Source organism: Euleptes europaea, chromosome 21 (assembly GCF_029931775.1).
Source record: "Euleptes europaea isolate rEulEur1 chromosome 21, rEulEur1.hap1, whole genome shotgun sequence".
NCBI lineage: Eukaryota > Metazoa > Chordata > Lepidosauria > Squamata > Sphaerodactylidae > Euleptes > Euleptes europaea.
In genome coordinates, this window is record NC_079332.1 from 18,269,789 (window position 1) to 18,292,741 (window position 22,953).

General features: G+C 49.9%; 1 protein-coding gene across 1 annotated transcript in view; it reads right to left on the bottom strand.

Annotated features, from left to right (window-relative positions):
* Positions 1-8,076: 8,076 nt before the first annotated feature.
* Positions 8,077-22,953, bottom strand: part of LOC130492718 (myosin-11) — a 79,668-nt gene continuing 64,791 nt past the window's right edge. The window contains exons 36-41 of the mRNA XM_056866481.1: positions 21,114-21,202; positions 14,334-14,457; positions 13,792-14,000; positions 13,398-13,506; positions 11,298-11,470; positions 8,077-8,218 (exon numbers count right to left, since the gene is read on the bottom strand). Coding sequence (XP_056722459.1) covers positions 8,077-8,218; positions 11,298-11,470; positions 13,398-13,506; positions 13,792-14,000; positions 14,334-14,457; positions 21,114-21,202 — 846 coding nt within the window. The remainder of the gene's footprint in view (positions 8,219-11,297; positions 11,471-13,397; positions 13,507-13,791; positions 14,001-14,333; positions 14,458-21,113; positions 21,203-22,953) is intronic.

Here is a 22,953-nt window from a genome sequence, read left to right on the forward strand (position 1 = left end):
ATTGTGGTGCCCAAAACTGGACACAGTACTCCAGGTGAGGTCTAACCAGAGCGGAGTAAAGCGATACCAGCCCTTTGCGTGATCTGGACACTATACCTCTGTTGATGCAGTGCAGGTGGGGTTATCTTCACAAGCACCTGAGGTGGCAGCCCTATGGCTGGTGCAAAGGATCAACAACCACCAAGAGGAATTCCACCCAACAAACCCAGAAAGAGAAGCCTTTACCTCCGTGATCCATGGATTCCTCTAGAAGGTCCAGCGTTCGAGTCGGCTGGGAAAGCAGCGACACCCCACGGCCCTTGAAATGAGCAAGGAAAGGACGCTCCGGAGCTTGGCTCTGCTGGCTGCACGGGACAACTGAGGCAGACTTTGGGGGGCAGCCCTCTTCCTTGGCCGCAAGGCCCCCGGGACTCAAGGGCACTTCTTGCTAAACCCACAGAGAAAGGACTGGGCCGGGTGTGCGGGAGCCCACCCCAGGTCTGCCTCATCACAGAGGTTCACAGGCACCAGCCCCTGTCCAGAAACGGAGCTTGGCCTCCCTCACAGGGCTATTGTGAGCATAACAGAGGCAAGGGAAAGCCAGCTGCTTGCCCAACCGCCTGACCACCCTCACAGGGCCATTGTGAGTATATCAGAGGCAAGGGAAATCCAGCCGCTCCCCCCACCCACCCACCTGACCTCCCTCACAGGGCTATTGTTAGGGTTGCCAAATGCCAGGTAATGGTAAGAAAGATCACCAGCACTGTAATTGCTTACTCTGGTCAATTTCATGGAGACTTGCGAGTCTATTCTGAAATATCTTGTTTCAGCTTTTGGACTGATTTGCTCACGTATATATAAGTGTTCATTGTTTGTTTGTATGTTGCTTGCTCACTTATATTCACCAGGTGTATGTAGGGTGACACTTTGACTCGTTTATGTTGTAACTTATTTAATAGCATTTTTGATATATTGATCATTGGCTGTATACTATTTTTTTGTAGCAACTGCCAGGTAGTAGCAAGAGATCTCCTGCTAATTCAACTGATCTCCAGCCGATAGAGATCAGATCACCTGGAGAAAAATGGCCGCTTTGGCCATTGGACTCTATGGCATTGAAGTCCCTCCCCTCCCCAAACCCTGCCCTCTTCAGGCTCCGCCCCCAAAATCTCCCTAGCTATTGTGAGCATAACACTGGAAAAGGAAAGCCAGCCGCTTGCCCCCCCCTCCTGACCTCCCTCACAGGACTATTGTGAGCATAAGAGAGGCAAGGGAAAGACAGCTGCTCCCCCCAACCACTGACCTCACAGGGCTATTGTGAGCATAACAGAGGCAAGGGAAACCAAGCTGGTCCACCCCCCAATGATCTCCCTCGCAGGGCTATTGTGAGCAAAGCAGAGGCAAGGGAAAGACAGCTGCTTGCCCCCCCCCCCCCCGCCTGGCCTCCCTCACAGGTAGTCAAGGGGGGGCAAGCGGCTGGGTTTCCCTTGCCTCTGTTATGCTCCCAATAGCCCTGTGAGGGTGGTCGGGGGGGGGGGTGTCTGACCCAGGACTTAATCCAATCACACCTGCTGTTCATTTACTTGCTTTTGACATTTACATTGCCACTGGGTGTCTAATTCACTCTTCTCTATTTAAGGATAGGTGGGCTCACCTTCTAGCTGTATCTGAAGAAGTGAGCTGTGGTTCACAGAAGCTCATCCCCTGCCAGAAATTTTGTGGGTCTTGAAGGTGCTGCTGGACTCTGTCTCTTTTCTACTGGCAATTCCAAGTTTATGGGTTCGTCTGAAGAGCCGGCACTACCCTATCGGCAATTGCTGATTTTGGACAGAGACCCCTGGGCCAAGGCTGCAGTGCGCACCCAGCAAGGTGGTCAGACTGATCCCTACACAATGGTTTTACAAACTTGCTTAGGGGCTGTGGTCTATAATGCCGTGTGTAGCTTATTGCCAGCAGCATCCTGCACCAAGGAACAGAATCATGGAATCATAGAGTTGGAAAGAACCACCAGGGTCATCTAGTCCAACCCCCTGCACAATGCAGGAAATTCACAACTCCCTTCCCCCTCCACACCCCCAGTGACCCCCTACTCCATGCCCAGAAGATGGCCAAGGTGCCCTCCCTCTCGTGATCTGCCTGAGGTCATAGAATGAGCATTGCTGACAGATGGCCATCTAGCCTCTGCTTAAAAACCTCCAGGGAAGGAGAGCCCAGCACCTCCCGAGGAAGCCTGTTCCACCGAGGAACTGCTCTAATACTTAATGCTGTGTTTCAGTTCTTTCTCGAAAGGGGCTTATCAACCACACCACACACTTGGGAGTAACGTCCCAGTCTCCGCCTGATTAAACGCAAACTTCTCCCTGATGTTCATTTAAGGCACTCAGGGGGTGTGGTGTGGTGGGTAGAGCAGGGCCCCATGGGCCCCTGTCGACACTTTATCAGGATTGGGGCCAGGAGGCTGCCGGATGTTGGGTTCATAAGTTGCAAGCAGACTTCCAACCATTCACTGCCCTGGGAGTTTTCTCTCCCTTTATCCCTCTTTTCAAAGGGAGTTCCAGATAGAAGGGGCAGGGAGGCTTCTGACTCCTGAGCAAACATTGCCAGCTGGCTTGCACTAGATCCTGGGGGGCTACCCAACACCCCAAAACTGGAAGCAAAGATTTCGGGGGGGGGGGGATTCTCCTTCCAGGGGTCATTTTCTGTGCTCATACACTGGGATCGGGCTTGTGTGGTTTTGGTCTGTGCTGTGTGAATTGCAGTTTCCTTTCCCACATTCCACCCCACCCCCAGGTGTGGAGGACAGCTACAGCGCCACCCCCCTCACGCAAGCAACCTGGATTTTGGCGCTCAACATCGTGGGAGACCTGCTCAGGAAAGCGGGGGGCTTCTGCAGCTTTGCAGGGGTGTTCAGATCAAGGGACGTGTTGCAGCGCTCCAAAGCACTTGGAACTGGAGCAAGGGGCGGGAAGAGGTGGGAACTCCCCCCACATACCAATCCCCAGAACAGCCAGATGTGCTGGAAGGTGGGGGAGGGTGAGCAGCCTCCTCCTGGGGGGTCCGATTGGGCTCAGGACCCACCAGCACCATAGACTGACTTCTCAAGGGCCAGGTGGGGCGACATTCTCTAAACCTTATTCTCCAGCGGCCCTGATCCGTCTCTGTGCTCAGCCTGTTGCCCGACAACCCCAGTGCTGAGATTTAAGCTCTGGTACCTCTGGAGCAAGCTTTCCAAAAGTGTGGAGAGCATTTTTTCACACCACGCATAGTTAAATTGTGGAACTCCCTGCCCCAAGTTGTGGTGATGGCTGCCAACTTGGAAGGCTTTAAGAGGGGAGTGGACATGTTCATGGGCTATCCATGGCTACTAGTCAAAAAGGATACTAGTCATGATGCATGTCTCCAGTACCAGAGGAGCATGCAGAATATATCTGGTGCTGTGGAGCACAGGCAGTATAAATGCTGCTGCTGTCGTCTTGCTTGTGGGTTTCCTGGAGGCCCCTGGTTGGCCACTGTGGGAACAGACCGCCGGGCTTGATGGGCCTGGGTCTGATCCAGCAGGGCCTTTCTTATGTAATTCACTGAGGGAGTCAGGGAAATTCTCCCCCACAGACCCAATTTAAATGGACTGTGGGGCAGCTGCTGTTTGTTTCAGAGGGGCCTGTCGAGGAGACCCTTCCCTATGGGATTGCGCCCATGGGCTCTTTTGTTGTGCCCAGGCAATCACACCTGCACCGTGCACACGCACGCAAGAGCGGACCACTTCCCTCTGGCCCCCCCTTTCCTCTCTTGCACCGAAGAGCCTCACACACACACACACACTCTCTCCCCCCCCCCCCCGCTTCAAGCACGCACACACCTTGGCTCCAAAACTGCTGACTCGCCCCAAAGGGAATCGCTCCAGCTCTTCCCTCTCCCTTCGCTCCCAGAACATTGTGAACTATCAATGAAGAAGACTTCCATTCATAAAAATACCAAATAGTGCGGCGGGACGTGGGTGCGAAATAGAAGCTAATTAGGTAACGATGGCAGAGAATCGCAGGTTTAGAAATGTATCTTTATTGAAATGGAATATGCTAAAAGTCTACAAAGCTGCCTGCTTTTCCCCCGCCCTGGGTGGGCAGCGTCTCGACTCGGTTGGTCCTGGTTCTGCTCCACCCAGCTGCAGTTCTTGGATCAAATAAATGAGCTGACGCTCATTCAACCTCCTCCCTCATTGTCTTAACTGAATGCTCAGGTAATCGGGGTTCACAACACTTCCAACATAGTGTGTTTATCAGGTGCTGTGCCCGTGAATCTGCTTTTGGCGTCAGCAGAACAAAAATCAGTTTCTGCCCTTCCCTAGATAGGGATGCAGCTTATTTAGTGCATTTACATAACAACCTCTCCAACTTTCAGTGCATGCAAAACCCCAAATCCTTCTTGGGAGCGGTGGCTCTTCAGGAATGTAGATCACCATTGTAGAGTTCGCTTGGCTCAGAATCAGGACCAAGCTAAATTTGCTCTAGGCCAGTGAGGGCGAACCTTTTAGAGACCGAGTGCCCAAACTGCAACCCAAAACCTACTTATTTATCGCCAAGTGCCAACACGGCAATTTAACCTGAATACTGAGGTTTTAGTTTAGAAAAAACTCATAACACCTGGTCTCCCGGAGCAGGGATCACTTGCTTCTCTCTCTCTCTCTCCCCCCCCCTCCCTCTCTCTCTCCCCCCCTCCCTCTCTCCCTCTCTCTCCCCCCCTCTCCTGGGGGCCAGGTCTACCAGCCCGGATGACCTGGCGGTCTACCAGCTCGGATGACCTGGCCTCCAGCAGATGGCCTTTCCCAGGGGCCAGGCCTGCAGGCAGCACGGAGCGGTTCAAAGCCCCCGCCACCCAGCTGCTCAACTTACCCGCGCGTGCCGGCAGAGAGGGCTCGGCGTGCCGGAAGTGGCACGCGTGCCATGGGTTCACCAACATGGCTCTAGGCCCTGGAATCAAAACTGGCTTCGTGCCACCACTTCGTGTATGCGCGGGTGAGTAAAACTCCCTCAGATTCTTACTTGGCAATCCCAAAAATATTGAACTTGGGAAGCACAGCATGAAGTTCAGGAGAAGAACTTGTGGTTGTTGGTGGAACTGTGAGGGGTGGGGGTTGGATTCTTATTTTGGGGGATGGTATGGAAAACACCCACCTATCCAGCAGAGTAACAGACGTACAAGAGGAACTTTGCAGTGTCCGTTTGGCCGGAGGATGGTGGAGGAAGAGAACCAGGGCTTGGGGGAGATGGCTGGGAGGTGCGGTGGGAAGGGGCACCGTGATACCCTGTAGGGGCAGCGAGGCAGGTCCCTTCAGGCACCTGAAGATAGGCCAGCTGGAGGAGAGGGGGAATGGGACACACATGAACACATGAAGCTGCCTTATACTGAATCCAACCCTTGGTCCATCGAAGTCAGGATTGCCTACTCAGACTGGCAGCCGCTCTCCAGGGTCTCCGGCAGAAAAGGGTCTTTCCCATCACCTCCTTGCCTAGTTCCTTTAACTGGAGATGCTGCTGGGGATTGAATCTGGGACCTCCTGCATGCAAAGCAGATGCTCTGCCACTGAGCCACGGCCCCTCACAACAAAGAGGGCTAGAAGCCTGCTTGGAGAGACCCAGCGCTTCTCCCCGCAACCTCAGCCTTCCTTGTGACTGGGCAAGGCCTTGCCGCTCCTGCTTCCGCTGTCCTTACTGCAACCGCTTGATTAAAAACGGTTTTGTTTTTAAAACCCGGTTGGTGACGCCTGCCACGCACGGAGACTTGGGCTTTTAAAAAATTTTCTGTTCGTAATAGGATACTAACAGGCTGCCCCGTTATCAGCCTTTGGGTCTGCCTCTTTTTTATCTTTTCTTTGGTATGCTTAAAAAGTGTTTCGGTGAATATGAAGCATTCAGTACTTCCCTGCTGAGCGTGGTCCTAAAGCCCAATGCACGAACCCTCCCCGCTTGAACCCCCGACCAGCGCGCTTCCCGCAAGGCAGCCAAGAGCCCCCTGCATGGCCCCTCCCCGCTTGATCCCCCGGCTGGTGCGCCTGAACTGGGGGTCAGTGCTTTTTAGAGTTTGTGGCTCAGTGGCAGAGCATCTACTTGAGAGGGGATGTGGATCAGAGTTAGAGCATCTGCTTGAGAGGGGCTGTGGCTCAGTGGCAGAGCATCTGCTTGGCAGGGGCCGTGGTTCAGGGGTAGAGCCTCTGCTTGAGAGGGGCTGAGGATCAGAGTTTAAGCATCTGCTTGAGAGGGGCTGAGGATCAGAGTTAGAGCATCTGCTTGAGAGGGGCTGTGGCTCTGGGGTAGAGCATCTGCTTGAGAGGGGCTGTGGCTCTGGGGTAGAGCATCTGCTTGGCATGCCGAAAGTCCGAGGTACAGGATGGACTACCAAATGTGCAGCATCTCTCTCTGTGTACTCTGTGCCCCTCCCCAATCTGGACCCTTCCAAGTTCAATCCACGGCATTGCTGGCTCGGGCAAGAAATGAACAGAGGTGAGTTGCCATTGCCTTTCTCTGCATAACGACTCTGGTATTCCTTGGTGGTCTCCTATCCAAGTACTAACCAGGGACGACCTTGCTTAGCTTTTGAGATCTGATGAGACCAGGCTGGGCTGGGCCATCCAAGTCAAGTTCCAGGCAGCATGTAAAATTTCTCAATAAAAAAAGTGTACTTCATAGTTTCTCTGGGCCAAAATGGGTAGGCTGCCAATAGGTTAAGATCCTAGACATCTGCAGGACAAACCTACTGACACTTTCCAATGAGTAAGCCCTGCTGACTGGACTTGAGTAGGCTTTAGAGTAGACCTGCATAAGATTGCACTGCTGATCACTTTTTGTTTTATATATATATAAATTATATATATATAAATTTTGTATGGCCCCCGAATGATGTCCAAGATGTCCCTTGGCAAAAAAAAGGTTCCCCACCCCGTCCTAAACTGTGCCCACACACACTCAAGGCCATCCCAAACTATTTTAGCATTTCAGATATCCCTTCTTTCCCCTCCCCTCCATCAGCCACATCAGAACTATAGTTTAATGCCAAAGGAGCACCATGAAAAGTCTCGGGAGTAGCCAATCTAGTCAGAGCATGTTGCAACCATTTGCGTGGGTGTAAAGTGCTGTCAAGTCGCAGCCAACTCATGGCAACCTGGAGGGTTTTCAAGGCAAGAGACGTTCAGAGGGGGTTTGCCTCCGCGTAGCAACCCTGGATTTTCTTGGTGGTCTCCCACCCAAGTAGTAACCAGAGTCGACTTGGCTCAGTTTCTGAAATCTGACAAGGTTGGGCTAGCCTGGGCCGTCCTGGTCAGGGCTGGCAAACACAGGTGGTTTGCTATTGCCTGCCTCTGCAATAGCAACCCTGGGTTTCCTTGGAGGTCTCCCATCCAGATACTAACCAGGACGAATCCTACTTAGCTTCCAAGATAGGGTGAAATCAGGTTAGCCTGGGGCTGTCGAGGATAGGGCTGCAACCATTTACTTGCTCTGTTTTGAACTACGCTTGTTTGTCTGGGAAAAGAGGCTGCATTTGGAAAGCTAAAAATCCCAACAGATTCCAAAACAGATTCCAAATTCCTTGTGATTTTATAAACCTTTTATTAGTGTGTTTTTAAAGCACATTCAAAAATTCCAAAACCGTTGGCTTATATTTTACCTCCTCTCTCCCCCCCCCCCCATAGAATTAAAGTGGCTAAGGAAGGCACTTGATCTAGTGATCTGAGCGGCGTTGGGGGGGGTGCAGCATCCAAACACAACACCTAGGAATGGCGTAGAGGGGGCAGCAAGAGAAAGGAGGGGGCAGGTGCCCTCCCTGGTGGGCACATCTCCCTCCACGAAGCACAATGGCGCTGTATCGACTCCTGGGGGAGAGGCCTCACGCAGCAGCGGTCACACAAGTGTTTGGTGTGCGCACTAGGAGAAAAGGTCAGCTGTGCTCTTTCCATTGCCATGGGGGGGTCAGGGGGCTTTGGCCTAAGGGAGGCTGTGGACAGTGCTGAAGTATGCACCCCACACACATGCGCGCACCCCTCTAGTCTGGCTTGGAGTTTCTGGGCTGTCTGCTGCAGGCGTTTATTTCTTTGCAAGCGTGGCGTTTTTATTCACTGGCTTTTGTTCCGTTGAAGTCCCCGTCTCGGCCCTCGGCTTCCTCCTCAGAGCCCTCGGCAGCATTTTCGACCACCCTCCGGCCCCCTCCGGAGCGCCGAGAGGGGGCAAAGGAGACAGGCTCATTCCCACGCCTGGAAAGACAAAAAATAAAATAAACAGAAGGTGTGAAAGTCAGGTGCTTCTCACTGGCTGTCCTTGAAGGAAAGAGGTGGAGATGCTTTGGCCCTGGGGGTGACTTTGGGTTTGTGGTGTTTCTCTGACAGCTCTTAACACCATTGTGTTAAGAATTACATTCTGTACCATTTTTATTGATGTTAACTACATAGGGTACCAGATGCCTGGGGCAAAGACAAGCCTGGTAATGTTTTACAATAAATAAATAGAAGGGGGGGGTAGGCCAGGCTGCAATTCAAAGCCTGCCCTCAGGTTAGAAGAGGTGCCCTTTCCAGAGGACTTGCAGACATCCCGGGGCCAGAATGGCTAACCTGCCCCCTGCCCTTCACATCCTTAGGCAGGTGAGACAGGCTGAATTGCCGGTGAGAAGAGGACAACGTGGGGGGGGGGGGAGGTCACATTAAACTGAAAACAAGACAGAGGTCCGTGGGAACGCTTGTGCCCCCCGCCCGGAAGAGAAAAGGCCATGCAGGCAGAGGCCGGGCCTCGCTGCCCCCCTTGAAAGAGACGGGCGCAGCAACAGTCAAGCCAAGCGGTTTCTCAAAAGAGGCGCCACAAATATTACAGAATGAGGCCGGCTCCGCTGTTTCGCCAGGCGGGTTGCATGGCTGACAGGGGTGCCTTGAAATGCCAAAGCAAGGCCCAGGCTGAACTAAGGCAGGCCCCCGTTTCAGAGTAGATGAGCCCCGTGGTGCAGAGGGGTAAGCTGCAGTACTGCAGTCCAAAGCTCTGCTCACGACCTGAGTTCGATCCCGACGGAAGTCGGTTTCAGGTAGCCAGCTCAAGGTGGACTCGGCCTTCCATCCTTCTGAGGTCAGTAAAATGGGTACCCAGCTTGCTGGGGGTAAAGTGTAGACGACAGGGGAAGACACTGGCAAACCACCCCATAAGCAAGCTGGGTACCCATTTTACTGACCTAGAAAACATCGGGATGTGACATCACCCCATGGGTCAGTAATGACCCGACGCTTGCACCTTTACCTTTACATTTCAGAGTGGGCTGTGTGCGTGCCCGTGCAGATCCATTTTCCAAACTTCTGCAGCTGAACAGAATTTAACAGCCCAGCTCTTTTAAAATAAACTTTCTAGTTCTTATGTGGCAGTGCAAAATTTGATTGATTGATTTATTTTTTTTGCACCAAATCCTGCTTATCTATCAAGCTCATTCCTGCAGAGGCAGATGCCAGCCGGCAGAATGTGCTGTATTGCTTCAGGATGGAATATAATACACAATTAGTTGCATCGCTACAGTACTGAGCCAGTGTGAACCAAGTACTGAACCAAGATGCCTTCCCTCTCATCATCTGCTTAAGGTCATAGAATCAGTATTGTTGTCAGATGGCCCTCGAGCCTAAACCTCCCCTAGAAGTTTTAAAGCAGAGGCTAGATGGCCATCTGACAGCAATGCTGATTCTATGACCTTAAGCAGATGATGAGAGGGAGGGCATCTTGGCCATCTTCTGGGCATGGAATAGGGGTCACTGGCAGGGTGTGGGGAGAGGGTAGTTGTAAATTTCCTCCATTGTGCAGAGGGTTGGACTAGATGACCCTGGTGGTCCCTTCCAACTATGATTCTATGGTGTTGGACTAGGATCAGGGAGACCCAAGATCAAATTCCTGCTCTACCCTGGAAGCTTGCTGGGCGATCTTGGGGCCAATCACACACCCTTAGCCTAATCAACCTCACAGGGTTGTTGTGAGGATAAAATGGAGAAGTGGAGAATGTTGCCAGCTGCTTTGGGTCCCAATTGGAAAGAAAATTGGGGTATAAATAAAGTGAAATAAAATAAATACTGTACAAGGCTGACCACGTGGGGTATTTTTCTCCTGACTCACATGGGTTGTAAGAATATGTTATCAGATTCCCTAAGCAAAAATCACTGGCGTTGCTAGGAGTGGTTATAAAAAGTGAGAATACAAAATTTGGAAGTGTATGTTCTGGAACAGAGAGGAGGAAAGGAAGGAAGGAGAGGGTAAATGAGCGCCTAATGGGGGGAAAAAACCTCTGTAATATTTGTCTCTTTTGGTTCAAGACACTGACACGTAGATATCCAAGCCTTCACAGTTTGCAGAAATCTGACAAGGATTTATTGGGGGGAGAAAAAAAATGAAAGAAGCAAAAGCCAATGGCGCCATTGAAGGCCGGATACCTGTTCAGTCACTGCGGGGGTTCCGGGTTTCCCCTGGAAGAGAAATGAGCGGGCCCAGCACAGTTAGCCACGGTTTCCTGGGAGATTATCTAAATAACAGAATGGGGGGGGTCCACAGCCACTGCATTCTGCTTGTCTCTCTCCCCCCCAAACCCCCCGTGGGATGGTAGCCCAACCTGCCCTGTCTCTGCCTGCAGAGGTCAGGCCTGGGGGAGGAGAAGCAGGACGGAGCTCAGTCTCTCTCCCCTGGCAGATGCAGATCAGAGGGGTGTGGGGAGGGGGGGAGAAGGGGATCCTGCCCAGAGAGTGGGCCGGGCCTGGCATGCAGGGTTGCCACAGCAAGAGGCTCACCCCGAAGGGGCCTGCCCTTGTCTGAGATGGAGAGAGCAGCACCATCTCTTGCCTGACCCCGGGACGAGTTCCCTTGGGAATTCGGAATGCTGCAGGTACGTTCTGACTGCACAGGGAACCTGACCCCCCCCCCCCGTCCCATTTCTTTGGGTCCTGTGAATGCTCTGCCGTGTGTTGAGGCTGTAGCTCACCCCCCCCAGGTGAGCAACCCCATGCCCCAAAGGGGCACCTGGGGGTGGGGTGGGGATAATGCTGACATCCCTCCCTGCTCCTCTCCTAATAAGGTCTTCACAGGTTGGGAGGGCCATCGATTTTCCTTTTGAAAGACTAACGTTTATGCTTTTTTTTTTTACCACCTCTTTAGACTCAGCTAGTGTGGGGGTCAACCCCCAGAGGAGAGGTTCTCAGGCATTGGCAATGGGTGGGGCCACACGATACCTCGGCACAGAAAGCACATCCTAAGCGGAGGAGAGCTGCTGTGGCTCAGCCCGGCCCCCCACCCCGGCACCACCCCGGCCTTCTCCCCCAGGCCCACCTGAGCTTGTTCTTGAGGGCCGTCACCTCCCGGCCCAGGGCCTCGTTGCTCTCCGCGGCCTCGTCCAGCTCCCTCTGCAGCTTCCGGCGGCTGGCATTGATGCGCTGAGATTCCTCCTCTGCCTCCTCCAGCTGGCGCTTCAGCTGCTTCACCCGGGCGCTACCCTTGTCGGCCTGAAACAGGAAGCGGGGCGGGGGGGGGGGGGAGAAAGTCACCTTAGACCTGAGAGCCTGCGCGGTGTAGTGGTTAAGAGCAGGGGTTTGGAGCAGTGGACTCTGATCTGGAGAACCGGGATTGATTCCCAACTCCTTCACATGAGTGGCAGACGCTAATCTGGTGAGCCGGGTTGGTTTCCCCGCTCCTCCACATGAAGCCAACTGGGCGACCTTGGGCTAGTCACAGCTCTCTTAGAGCTCTCTCAGCCCCATCTACCTCACAAGGGTGTCTGTTGTGGGGAAGGGAAGGTGATTGTAAGCCACTTGGATTCTGCCTTAAGTGGTAAAGGAAGTCGGCATATAAAAGCCAAATCTTCTTCTTAGGGCAGCAGCCAAAGGCCCACCGGAGATCCCATCCTCTCCCTGGGGCCCTGCTGACAGAAATGCAGCATGCCAGTCTAGGGGAATAGGGGAGGAGCTGCGGCTCAGTGGCAGAGCATCTGCTTGGCATCCAGAAGTCCCAGGTTCATTCCCCGACATCTCCAGTGAAAAGGAGCAGGCAGGAGGTGATAGGAGAGACCTTTATCTGCCTGAGACCCTGGAGAGCTGCTGCCAGTCTGTGTAGACAATACTGACCTTGATGGACCAATGAATTGATTCAATTCAAGGCAGCCTCACATTTATGTGTGTTTATGTGTTCATGTGATTGTCAAGGGAGGCTGTTCAGGAAGGAATCCGAAGAAGAGGGACTGGAGGGAAGCTGCAACTTGGGCTGAATCTGCCATAGGCCCCAGAACTGGTCGGTTATAGAATCATAGAGCTGCAAGGGGCCATCCAGCCCAATCCCCTGCACAATGCAGGATCAACCTAGCAACCCTGACAAGTGCTTGACAAGCCTCTGCTTGAAGACTGCCAGCGAGGGGGAGCCTCACCACCTCTCCAGGTAGCTGATTCCACTGTCGAACAACTCTTACTGTAAAAAACTTACTGTAACTCTTACTGTAAAAAACCTTTTCCTAATATCCAGCCGGTACCTTTCTGCCTGCAATTTAAACCCATTCTTGCGAGTCCTCTCCTCTGCTGCCAACAGGAACAGCTCCCTGCTCTCCTCTAAGTGACAGCCCTTCCAATACCTCAAGAGAGCCATCATGTCCCCCCTTCAAGCTCCTCTTCTCCAGACTAAACATTCCCAACTCCCTCAGCCTTTCCTTGTAGGGCTTGGTCTCCAGGCTCCGATCCTCCTTGTCGCTCTCCTCTGCACACGCTCAATTCTGTCCACATCCTTTTTGAAGTGAGGCCTCCAGATCTGCACATAATACTCCAGGTGCAGCCTCACCAATGTGGTGTACAGCGGGGCTATGACATCCTGTGATTTGGATGTTATGCCTGTAGATGCACCCCAAGATCGCATTAGCTTTTTTTGTCGCTGCATCACACTGGCTGCTCATATTTAACTTATGGTCCACCCATACCCCAAGTTCTTGTTCACACACACTGCTACCCAGAAGTGTATCCCCCATCCAGTATGCATGTCCCTCATTCTTCTTACCCAGATGTTGAACTCAGCACGAATCCTTGTTGAATTGCATCCTGTTCACATCCGGTTCCTCTCCCCGCCCCCTTTGTAGTATGTAGTTTTATCAAACAAAAAGTGCTTTTGTTATCTTGTAATTCTTACTACAGCCCTGCAAGGTAGGCCAGCATTATCAGATGTACACCTGCCCAGAATTTTCAGACTGAACTACTGGCTGAGGTCACCTGGCCAGTTTGCAGTGGATACGACACCTGAACCTGGGTCTTTCCCAGATCACAGCTTGTTCGCTCGTTCCCATGGGATAAAACTCTGACCATTGCTTCATGGGCACCCTTTAAGCCCCACCCCTTCCCACCAGGTTAGCCCCTCCCCCTCCCATGCCATTGGCTGGATGGAGCCTGCAGTGGTCACCTGGTCTTTGTACTGCTCCGCCTGTTTCCTCTCGTCCTCCACCTGGAGCAAAACCTCCTTGAGCTTCTTGTCCTTTTGGCGCAAAGTCTTCGCAGCAGCCTGTTTTTCCCTGTCAGGAGCCAGGAGGGGGGAAAGAGAGAGGTTTAAAGGTGGGGGGGCTGGCCAGAGCAAAAGCAATGCGGCGGGAAAGGCAGACCAAGACGCGGGAGGGAGATCCACTGGGCCCTCCTGAAAGGGGACACCCTGCAAGGAGCTGCTGCCAAGCGAAATGCATTTTGATCATTTTGATCACCGGATTCCACACACACGGATTTCATCCAGAGTCAGCCTCGTGGGGAGGGGGACGCCCACTGAGAACCCCACCCCCTCTCTGCCCCCGCCCCCGGCCACGTACCGGGACTCCTGCTCCAGCTGCTCTTCCAGCTGTGCGATTTTGGCTTCCAGGGCCGTGACGGTGGCCTTGAACTTGGACTTCACGGCCCCCTCCATCTCCTGCAGTTTGCCCCTCAGCTCCTTGTTCTGCCTCTCCAGCTGCTGCCGGGCGCTCTCGTTCTTCTGGGCCGTGGCCCGCTCTGAGGCCAGCTCGTTGTTCAGCTGCTCTGCCTGCAACGCCATGGGCAGGGGGCACCTCGTGAGCCGAACGCAGGCGGGGGCGGTCCCCAGGAGCTGCAGCCCACGGGCCGGGCCGTCCACCTCCCCTACCCCCGTGTCCCGTAGCCTCCCTGCGTAGCCAACCTCCAGGTACTAGCTGGAGATCTCCTGCTATTACAACTGATCTCCAGCTGATAGAGATCAGTTCACCTGGAGAAAATGGCCGCTTTGGCCATTGGACTCTATGGCATTGGAGCCCCTCCCCAAACCCCGCCCTCCTCAGGCTCTGCCCCCAAAACTTCCCGCCGGTGGTGAACAGGGACCTGGCAGCCCTACTCCGCTTGCCTGCTGCACGGCCTTCCGGAAGCGGTCGCTCATGGCTTCCATGTTGCTCTGCTCCTCTTCGAGCTCCTCCTCCATTTGGGAGATCCGGGCCTCCAAGCGCCGTTTCTCATCCAGGAGGCTCGTCCTAGAAACACCGGGGAAGGTCATAAGGGGGTGGGGGTGGGTTGCCTCATTGTCAGGGACTTGAAACCCGCGGCCCTTCTAACTCAGGAACGCCAAGCAGTTTCCTTCATTGCACCTCGAGCGAGAGACAGTTCCCTACATCGCTGCCTGGCTATATCATTCCGGGACTGGTTGCTCATCGTACACTCGTTCGTGACTAAAAACGTGTGCGATGTTAATTTTGCATCTGATGGGTGTGGAATCAGCACCTGGTATCTCAGAGGGCCCACCCCCACCCCCACCCCCGCTTCAAATCCTGCCTCTGCCACGAGCTCTCTCGGTGGCCTTCCTCAGACAAGTTCGTCTCATCTTCATTCTATTCATTTACGCTATGGTGGTCCCGCCTTTCTTGCCGGGGCGCAAGGTGGATTACACAGAATGAGGCAGCACAGCCAACAGGGTGGAACATACAATAGACAAGGCAACAGGATTTGACTGGTAGAAATCCGGGTGCAACCAGAGGTGAAGAAGCAAAGCATAAGAATTAACCTGCCAAATGCAAAAATTACTCAGAAGAAGAAGAGTTGGTTTTTATATGCCGACTTTCTCTACCACTTAAGGGAGAATCAAACCAGCTTACAATCACCTTCCCTTCCCCTCCCCTGTGAGGTAGGTGAGAGAGCTCAAAGAGACCTGTGACTATCCCAAGGTCACCCAGCTGGCTTCATGTGTAGGAGTGGGGAAACCAACCTGGTTCACCAAATTAGCCTCCGCCACTCATGTGGAGGAGTGGGGAATCAAACCCGGTTCTCCAGATCAGAGTGCACCCCACTCCAAACCACCGCTCTTAACCACTACACCACGCTGGAACCAAGTAGGAACCTGTTGGGTATTAGAGAGCGAGCTTTGTTACATGTCAGACAGTTAAAGGGTTAATATTGTAACTGACCATTTGGTCAGTGTAGTGGCCATTGCAGTCGTGCCCCGAGGGTCATGTATACAACTACTTTGCATGTTCAACTGCTTTCGATTTCTTTGTTAGAAGAGAAAGTAGTTGATCACTTTTCTTCTTGCTTGACTGCTGAACAGGCAGGATGGAGAGAGGCTCTCCTTTTGCTAAGGGTGCCTACTCGTAAGTAAGCTTAGTGCCTTGCCAAAGGCTTTTGGCAAGTATAGGAAACAGAATGTAGACAGATATTATTTGTTTTGTATCCCAGTGACTTTTTCCCTACCCTGAGATAGAGTAAAGATTGTTTTACTTCAAGACAAATGCGTCTTGCCTCTTTTGTGCGTGTGTGTGATCTCAATTCTCATAGTTCAAGAGGAACGATCCATTCCCTCTGATTTGGTAGCAGATAAATTAAAGATCGGGGTTCCCTTTACAGGAACTGGGGCCCCGATCCCCCAATAAGTGGTAGCTGAGTACGCTTGGTTTTTATTTTGGCTATTGAGATAGGATCACACCGCACTCCTTTTTTTTGCTTTTGGGATCTTCACTGGAGACGAAAGGATTTACAAACGCCCAGAGGGAATTTTTCCTGTGACGGAGCCAGCAGCCTGGTCTGCAAAGGACGGCAGGAAACTTAACCCTGCGCGCCACGCTTGGATCCTGTGAGGAAGAAAGCAGCCCTGAGCCGCTGGAATGAGCAACGATAAGGAAAGTATGAATTCAAAACAACCCCAATCCGTTTCTGTCCCCCATATCACCCAAGCCTCCTTTCCAGTATGGAAGAGAATGGTGGAAAATGCTTTAACAGCAATTGGGGTGAATCACGTTTTGAATGAAGACCCGCCAGCTGACACAGATAGAGAAGCCCTTAAGAAATTTAAGATTTCAGATGCCCAGGCAATGAATTTGATTTCCAATGCGATTAATCCGGAAGAAACTGCAATAATTTTGAATAATGATAGCGCCAGGAAAATGCTAAATGCACTCAATGAGAAATTTGGAACTGTGTCAAAAACCCAGAAAATGATTTTAAAAACTAGACTGTATGCAAATAAAATGTCTGGAGATATGACCCTCTTGCAACACCTTAAGAAAATGCAAGATTTGGAATCAGAGTTGAAGGCTGTAGGAGGGGAAATCGGTGAAGAAGAGTTTCTTGTACTATTTCTGGGAAGTTTGCATTTTAAATATAACGCTGAAAAAAGGAATCTTTTGGGTAGGGAGGACTTAACCCTTACTAAGCTGGTGACTGCACTTAAACAGTTTGAAGCAGACAGGAGCCAAGAGAGGGAATTGTCTCGTGGAGTGTCTGTACTGCGTGTAAATGACAAATCCACAATCAGATGCTTCTTGTGTGGAAGGCATGGTCACAGGTCGTTTCAATGTGAGAGACGTGAAACAAAGGGAGAAATTCCCCCCCCCTCTCGCCGGGAAGAAAAGCCCGCCAAATCCTCACAAAGGGAGAGGGATGGAAATGGGAGGCAACAGCCCCAATCGTCCACAAGAGGGAGCCCAAGTACAAGCCAAGGGAAGCCCAGATGGCACAGTCACCCAAAGGCTTATCTAGTCTCGAATAAAGTCTCAACCAAAGATTATTTAAGGCGTGTAAATACATTTGTTCTGGACAGTGGTGCAGATGTACATGTGTCTGGCTTGAGATCAGCTTTTGACTTTCTAGAGCCTTGTGATGAAACATTAGTTATGGCTTGTGGAGAAAGATTTCTATGCACTCAGAAAGGAGAAGTTTCTATTGCAATTCAAAGCTATTGTGGAAATGTAATGCATTTGAACTTACAAGACGTATTCCTAATGCCTAATTCAGATGAAAATTTACTGTCCGTGAATAAATTAGTGGATGCAGACTTTGAAGTGTCTATAAAAAGAGACAAATGTCGCTTATTTGATTCTAAAGGAAGAGAATACCCAGTGCTATCAGTAGGCTCGCACTATTGCCTGGAGAATGTTGCAAGTCAATTGGAGGAATATGCTTGTAGTGATTTTGAGAGCAATGTTGATTCTGATGAAAGTGATTTTGATGGAAATGAGGATAATGTTGAGGAAGAATCAAAGTGCCTAGTTGCTTTTAATAAAGGATTGACAGAGCAGAAGGCTGCAGATTGTAACCACAAGGACTGTTTGTACCAATGGCACGTGAAACTAGCTCATAAAAACTTTAAGTCAGTGAAGCAACTGCTGATTGATTGTGGAATGCCAGTTAAGGAATGCTTTAAGGACAAAGAACGTTGTGAAGTGTGTCTCAGAGGAAAGGGAACAGCGCCTAAGCACGTGCAGAGGCCAAGCAGTGTTAAGGCAGAAATTTTGGAAGAAGTGCACTCAGACTTGATTGGCCCACTCAAGGCTTCAGCAGGAGGGGCAAAATATGTTCTGCATTTCATAGACAGCGCCTCAAGATTTGCATATGTGTATTTGTTGAAATCAAAGACTGAAGTAGCTGAAAAGTTTAAAGCTTATGTTGCCCTGATGAAGAATAAACATGACAGAGGTATACAGTTATTGTTCACTGACAATGGAAGTGAGTACATTAATAAAGAAATGAAAGAAATTCTTGAATCTGAAGGAATAGAGCATGCAACCTCAGTTGCATATACCCCTAGGAACAATGGGTTGTCAGAAAGGTTTAACAGAACTCTGATGGAAAGTGCAAGATGTTTAATGCTACAGGCAGGCTTGCCTTACCCCTGCTGGGGAGAATGTGTAAATACAGCAGCTTACCTTTACAACAGGACAATTTCAAGTGCTATCAACATGACTCCATATGAAAGATGGAATGGCAGGAAGCCTAGTCTGAAACACTTGAAAGCATTTGGATCTCGTGTGTTTGCATACATCCCAAAGGAGAAAAGGGGAAAAATGGATCCTACTACAAAACTTGGAATTCTTGTGGGATACCATCCTTTCTCAAAAGGATACAGGATAATGGACATTAAGACTTACAATTTACAAATATTGAATGCAGTATATATAGATGAAAGAAATGTTATTAATAATCAACAAATTAATAACTTTGATGATCCAGAGGTTTGTGAAGAGGAAACCATAGAGATTCCATTTACAGCATGGGATTGCAATCCACCTGCTCCTGCGGAACAGCAAGAGACTGCAGATTCAAAAGGGGTTGATCCCGGTGCTGATGGAACAGCGGAACCCTCTCAGACCTTAAGGAGATCTACAAGGACTACAAAAGGAATACCAGCAGAGAAACTGAGTCTTTTCACTAGAATTGACAGCCACGTGGAACCCTCAAGTTGGGACGAACTGCAAAAGTTGCCCGATGGGGAGCGGTCGAGATGGCTGAAGGCAATTCAAGAAGAATTAGACTCACTGCAGAAGAATAATACCTGGAAACTAACCAAACTCCCACCAAACAAAAGGACTGTGGGATGTAGATGGGTGTTCAAGGTCAAGAAAAATTCGGATGGAACTGTTGACAAATACAAAGCAAGACTAGTTGCAAAAGGATTTACCCAGAAGTATGGAACTGACTACACAGAAACCTACGCACCTGTGATTAGTCACACGGCTATAAGGACTTTGCTGAGTATAGCCGCCTCCAGGAATAAAGTGGTACTGCAACTCGACGTCAAAACAGCTTTCCTGAATGGAGACTTATCAGAAGAAATATACATGGAACTTCCACCAGGATTAAAGGACTGTGATACTAAAAATCAAGTTTGTAAACTTGAAAAGACTTTGTATGGGCTCAAACAGTCAGCAAGAGCATGGAACCACAAACTAACCTCATTATTGAAAGCTCAAGGCTTTGAACAAGGAAATATAGAGAAATGCTTATTCAGAAGGAAGAAAGATGATGGATGGGACTTTGTTTTGGCCTTTGTAGACGATCTTCTGATTTGTTCTGACACTGAAGAAGCTGCAAAAGAAATTGCAAACAAACTGAATGAATCAGTAGAAGTGAAACTACTTGGAGAAGTAAAGAACTATCTTGGAATGGAGATTGAAAGAAACCAAGACAATGGATTTTCAATCAATCAAAGGAACAAGATACTGGAATTTCTACAATTCATGAATATGAAGGAGTGCAAGACCAAGAACACTCCACTTGACCCTTCATATATGGATCTAGACGGAGGTGAACTATTGCCTAACAATCACAAGTACAGAGAAGCTATTGGAAAACTTCTATACTTGAGCAACGTTAGTAGACCGGATATAAGTGCAGCAGTTGGAATCCTAAGTAGAAGGACCAGCACACCTGCAGAACATGATTGGAATGCAATCAAACACCTCACACAATACTTAAAGAAAACTATTGATTTGAAGTTGAAGATAACTCCAAATACTGAGCTGAAACTGATAGGATACATGGACGCTAGTCTGGGTGGTACTAGAACAGACAGCAAATCTACAAGTGGATATCTGTTCTACTTTGGAGAAAACCTGATCTCCTGGACCAGCCAGAAACAGCAAGTTGTGTCAACATCTTCAACTGAAGCAGAATGCATAGCAGCCAAGTGTGCATGTACGGAGCTGGAAGAGATAATTGAACTGCTACGCGACTTTGGATTAGATGAACTGACACCTGCTACAATGTTTGAGGACAATCAATCGTGTATAGCACTACTGAATGGCGAGAACTCTAAGAAAGGGAAGAGACTTCTTCGACTCAAAATGGACTCAGTAAAGGACAAACAAGAAAGAGGTCTCGTAGTAGTGAAGTACTGTGAAAGTAAAGAGATGGTGGCCGACATCCTGACGAAGCCACTGCCTAGACAACAGTTTGAATACTTACGTGATGCATTGTGTTTATATGTCTGAATGTAACTAAACCTCGAAAAGGGGATTGTTGGGTATTAGAGAGCGAGCTTTGTTACATGTCAGACAGTTAAAGGGTTAATATTGTAACTGACCATTTGGTCAGTGTAGTGGCCATTGCAGTCGTGCCCCGAGGGTCATGTATACAACTACTTTGCATGTTCAACTGCTTTCGATTTCTTTGTTAGAAGAGAAAGTAGTTGATCACTTTTCTTCTTGCTTGACTGCTGAACAGGCAGGATGGAGAGAGGCTCTCCTTTTGCTAAGGGTGCCTACTCGTAAGTAAGCTTAGTGCCTTGCCAAAGGCTTTTGGCAAGTATAGGAAACAGAATGTAGACAGATATTATTTGTTTTGTATCCCAGTGACTTTTTCCCTACCCTGAGATAGAGTAAAGATTGTTTTACTTCAAGACAAATGCGTCTTGCCTCTTTTGTGCGTGTGTGTGATCTCAATTCTCATAGTTCAAGAGGAACGATCCATTCCCTCTGATTTGGTAGCAGATAAATTAAAGATCGGGGTTCCCTTTACAGGAACTGGGGCCCCGATCCCCCAATAGAACCTACTTACAGGGACAGATAGGATGAATGATACAAAGCAGTATAGTGTACAGTCCCTGACAAGGGGAGCTCTGACTCATGCCCTGAAAATCTTATTGTTCCCTAAGGTGCTGCTGGACTCGAATCTAGTGGTCTTTTAACCCCAAGCTTCTTTTTGAACCACTTTGCTGTGCAAAGGGCCTAACTTGTGGGGCTGTTGTAAGGATTCCTGAGATGATGCCTGGGCCATGCTCGCACACACTAAAGAGGGGACTAAAACAAATGTCACTTTCCCAGATGCTCCAAAGGGAGGACACTGCGCCAAATAAATGCTCAACAGTGGAAACCTGAGAGCTGTGCATCAGTTTCTGGCAGGCTCCACATCCCAGCCAGCTCACCTTCCAGAGGCCGAGCTTGCCAACTCTTCGGCCAAATCCTCCTTCTCCTGCTCTGCTTGCTTCCGGGCTCTTTCAGCTGCCGCCAGATCCTAGAGAAGCCACCAGAGAGAAAGAGAGGGAGAGAGAGAGAGACGCTCCCATTCAGCACAGCAAGAAGGGAGGCTCTGGAAGACCCTCTCCCACCTTCAAGCAGAGGGCTCGCTTTGCTTTGGGGTCCCAGCCAGCTCCTGTGCGCATGCCTATCTCCTGACCAGACAGTCGAATGTGTGAACTGGGGCTCTTGAAAAGCCCGCATCGCATTCCAGGGGATGTCCGCCTGTTAGATGTTGAGGGCTCATCTGCAGTTCAATTTATCAGCTTAAATCGGTCATCACAAAACAATATTCACAAGTATACAAGAAAAGAAATGTGTGGAAATAATGGATACTTACAATTGTAATAAGACTTTATAGTTTTGCATTTAAATAGAGTCTGGACTACTTTTTGAAGATTTTTTTTAACCTTTTAGCATACCTGTTGATGAGATCTAAGGTTATCTAAGACCTTTTATGCAGGGACGTTTCCCCGGGGTCCCGCCTGCTGACTGCTTTGGGGCTTCCTTTTGATTATGCATAACTTTCCCAACAGTCGCTCTCCCCACACGTTTTGCCCGTGTTTTCCAGATTCTGGCTAAAACAGCATCGGGAAAACCGGGGCAAAACACACGGGGAGAGCGAGGTGACCTGTGATGGTCAAGAAAGGCATGCATAATCAAAAGGAAGTCCCTAAGCAGTTGGAAATATCCCTGCATAAAAGGCCTAAGAATACATCTGCTATGTGCTTATTGTGTTAAGCAAGACTAGAAGGCCAAACTAGAAACTTTTAATTTCTATTAAAAGGTAATAAAGTGTAATATTCTTCTAACTTTTTATATAACTTTTTTCTATGCATTTTTTAAAAAATTATTAATAAAATGGACAGTCAACAGTAAATGTATACATAAACTAAAAACAAATAGACACAGTCACACAAAGTCAAAAGCCTTCACAACCCAGCATCCGTAGCCCTTTCTTGCTTAACCGAAACTGTATCTTACTATAAAATGGACGTTTCCATTCTTTGAATGGTTCTTGTCCATAGCGGGTCTACACTATTAATATCATTATTTTTTTGGTAAGCGGCTATTTTTCTAACTTTTAATTAACTGTCCAAGATAAAAGGAACCCCTTATGCAATCAGAGTTGACCAACAGATGGACCTGATAAGAGCTGACTTCTACACAAAAACATGCTTCGTCAGCAAGAAAAGTTGTGACAGAATCAAAATCCTGCTACACAGTGACATTACACCATTTTAACCAAGAGAACAGGGGAAGCCTTTATATCAGTGACCCTCAGTGGCTTGAGAGGCCCCTTAGGCACTTGCGGGCCCTGTCGCCCAATGTAGCCTTTGCCCCAGGTTTCGGGAAAGTGAGTAAGGCCCCTTGGCTGATGTTGCCTGTGGGCGGCAGGGGGTTCCCAGAGCGACTGGAAGACAGGTAAGTTGCAGGCCTCCTGCCAGGGATGAAAGTAGGGGGCCCACTCCAACACCCACCCACCCGTCCTTATCCGCCCTTAACTGGACCCAAGACCTTCTGCAGGCGCATAAGGGTCCCCACCCCTCAGCCATGGTCCCTCCCACAAAGCAGCTGCCCTTCATGCCACACCCACATTGGCGCTGCTATCAATATGGGGGGAGCAGAACCAAAACCTAACATCTAAAGGATTAACCGTGTTTGTGTTAATGGCTCTGGCCGGAGGGTTATAGCAAGATATTGGAAAACGGCAGAATTCCTAACGTTACGGTCTGGGTATTCTGAAGT